Source organism: Monosiga brevicollis, genomic scaffold (assembly GCF_000002865.3).
Source record: "Monosiga brevicollis MX1 MONBRscaffold_182 genomic scaffold, whole genome shotgun sequence".
Lineage (NCBI taxonomy): Eukaryota > Choanoflagellata > Craspedida > Salpingoecidae > Monosiga > Monosiga brevicollis.
Window position 1 is genome coordinate 1,017 of NW_001865167.1, and position 3,209 is coordinate 4,225.

At 55.5% G+C, this 3,209-nt stretch overlaps 1 protein-coding gene across 1 annotated transcript; it reads left to right on the forward strand.

Moving 5' to 3' along the window:
• Window positions 1-1,236: 1,236 nt before the first annotated feature.
• On the forward strand, window positions 1,237-3,058 carry MONBRDRAFT_30634 (uncharacterized protein; the record flags this gene model as incomplete). Its single annotated transcript, XM_001751082.1, has 9 exons — window positions 1,237-1,348; window positions 1,477-1,528; window positions 1,678-1,741; window positions 1,834-1,863; window positions 1,987-2,197; window positions 2,300-2,383; window positions 2,488-2,629; window positions 2,771-2,823; window positions 2,923-3,058. Coding segments are annotated over 9 exons (884 nt in total), but the record flags the coding sequence as incomplete, so codon positions are not given.
• Window positions 3,059-3,209: the final 151 nt, after the last annotated feature.

Below are 3,209 nucleotides of genomic sequence, written 5' to 3' on the forward strand. Positions count from 1 at the left end.
CTCCCCGATTTGTGAATGTTTTGTCGGACCTCAAATGCTGCCACGCACAGCTAACGACGCCGGTTCCGCCCACATCTACTTGAAGCAATCTCACGTGTCAATGCACACACTGGTCGCGCATCCTTGCTCCGCGCTTGGCGCTCCAAACAACGGGATCGACGCAGAGTGAGCGTGAGCAAGACGGTCCGCTTTTACGGGTGAGCAGTGGGACCCCAACGTGGCAGTTCACGCTCTCCCTCCCCCGTTTCAGCGCAGCCGGGCCATAAAACAACGACATGCACATGCTCAAGCCACCTCTGTCAGCTTGGCGCCGAGCCGAGCCGAGCATCGCCTTGATGTTAAATACTACATCTGACTGATGTATGTTCATTCTGCCGGCCGACACACACTATCAGACACGCAGAAACGGTCCACGCAATCGTCCACACACTGAATATAAAATAGACCTCCCGAAAGTCAGGAACGTTGCTTTTAATGAATAACCCCCTTGTAGATTAACAAAATCTGCATTATTCTACACACACCCTCTAGAATAATATTTGTTCTTGCGTAACACATGCTAATATAAGAACAAGGGGTCATGTTAACTTGATAAGTCATAAATTTGAAACTACTCCTCCATTTTCAACTTGGCCTCGCGCTCAGCGCTCGGGGTACGATCGCGCCGTTGATACAGGCAAAACGGCAGTGCCGCGTGCTCCCTCTCCCTCCTTCTACCTCCCTCCTCCTCCCTCGTCCTCTCTCCCTCTCTCCTCCTCCTCTCTCTCAAGCTCTCTTTCACAAGCTCTCTCTTTCTCTCTCACGCTCTCACGCTCTCTCTCAAGCTCTTTCTCAAGCTCTCTCTCAAGCTCTCTCTTCCTCTCTCCCCTCTTCCCCCCTTGCTCTCTCTTCCTCTCTCCCTCTCTCCCCCTCTTCCTCCCTTCTTCCTCTTTCTCTCTCTGCTTCATCTGTTCATGCGCCTCCTGGGCGTGTGCGTTGCTGATGTTGCCGCTCCAAGTTTGACGCGTTGCTCTGGTACCCATGTGTCTCCGCTAGTGCCTTTGCCTGTTTATGACCGTGTGTTGCTGCCCGGCCGTTTGTGCTGTCGGCTGGTCTCTGCGGGCTTGTTTTGCGCCTGAGCCAGGTCCTGCTCGATACCTTGGCTGCCCGACCCCTCCCGTGTTCGGCTCTTGTTGTGTGTTGTTCTCAACATCCTTCGTACTGGCGGCTTGCGACCGACGGTCTACGAGAGCTCTCATGGCTCAGACAGCTGCTCATCCATCCTGGTGCTCTGGCCTTCTAGATTCTCCTGTACTCCTCTGTGGCTCCGACTGTCCTGCACTGCAAACCGGCACCATGGCTTTTGAGAGTAAGCCAAAGCCAGCCCACAGCCGCTGCGACGTACCCATCCTTGACATCAAGGGGGTGAACGGCTTTGCTTGCTGCCACCCCCACTCTTCATCTCATGACACCATGAACTTCGCCCGTCTGTGGTAGAAATTGGCTGTATGCCCGAGCTGTGCCGCGCAGTGGAGGAAATGGACTGGATGTAAGCCTTTTTGCTTGCCCTCAAGCTCGTGCATCGCCCATTCACCTCAAACCCAACGCCCGCTCTTCTCTCTCACCCGTGCCATGTTCGCCTCGCGCTCGCACGCATATGGCACTCGATGGTGTGACGGTCCATGTCACGCCAATCAGGCTGCCCACCGACATCCAGGATGAAGCCATCCCCCTAATTCTAGGTGGTGGTGACGTTCTGTTGGTACGCCGGTGTTCCCCCTTGGCCCAACGCCGCGCCATGTCGATATCCCATCGTTCATCTCCTCCTCCCCTTGTTTGTTGTCGACCTGCTAGGCGGCTGAAACAGGCTCTGGCAAGACAGGCGTAAGTTGACAGCCCACTGCTGGCATTGGCCTCAGTCAGGCCCTGGCAGTTCAATGCCTCGGTACTCCTGTTCAGGCGATGTATGATGCGCACTGACATTCTTCCTCACATTGACTTCCGTAGGCTTTCTCCTTGCCCATCGTCCAGATTGTCGCCGAGTCTCTGCAGGAAGGCCCCGTGCCCGCAGCTAAGCAGCGCGCCACTTCCCGCCAGCTCCGCATGAGCGCTCTGGATCGGGACGACAACTTTGCCGTGGACGCTGCCGGCCTGCTTTGCCAAGCCCGTGAAGCCCACAAGTGGCAAGGTGGTCGTGCCACCGCTGGTGCTCTCAAAGGTATGCCTTGACTTGCCCTCACACAGTGCCTTGGCGATCCTCGTGCCTGCAGCCCCGACATGCCTCGGTCACACAATGGTTCGTCGGCCCTGGGATCTCTAGGCAAACACTACTATGAAGTCACTGTCACCGACGAAGGTCTCTGCCGCGTCGGCTGGGCCACCCAATCGGCCACGCTAGAAACCGGTTCGTGAGGGCCCATTTGAGTGGATACAATCACCACCACCACCACGCCTTTTTCAACCACCCAACCCTGCTACGCCTCACCTCGGGGGCCCGCTCCACTGCAGGCATTGACGATCAGAGTTTTGGCTTTGGAGGGACCGGCAAGAAGTCAACCGCTCGCCAGTTTGAGGATTACGGCGAGCCTTTTGGCCTCAATGATGTCATTGGATGTCTGCTGGATCTTGACAACCAGACCATGGCCTTTAGGTGAGGTGTTGCCGGCCATCCGGCACTCGAGCAACAAATACACTTCCTTTTCTTTGTGCATACCAGCTGTTTTACCACCCGGTCTCCTCGAACCCGACTGACCCACCCCTTTTCCTGATGATTCATTCGATTTTTTCGCAGCAAAAATGGCAAGGACTTGGGCAAGGCCTATGACCTTCCTGCCTCTATTCGAGGTAAGCTCACATCACCCAAACTCACCATAGCAATTTACCCCAGCAAAAAAAGCATCCCAGCTCTTTCCTCTCCTCCCTCACGCGCACTGTTTGCTTCAGGCCAAGCGCTTTTCCCTGCATGTACGGTCAAAAACGCCGAGCTGCGTTTCTGCTTTAGCGGTGCCAACATGAAGCACTTGCCTCAAGGATACACGCCCATGGGTGATCAACCCACCACCCACTTGGCACTCACCCGGTAATCACCCGCTTTTGTTGACTGACACCGTTCAAGTTGGCTCAAACGTTTCTCGTCTTTGCCTCTTGACTGGTCTTCCCATCTTCTCACTGCATCCTCTGCGCCATTCGCCTTCTTCTGTCATTTCTTCTTCTTCCCCCCCCCCCCCCAC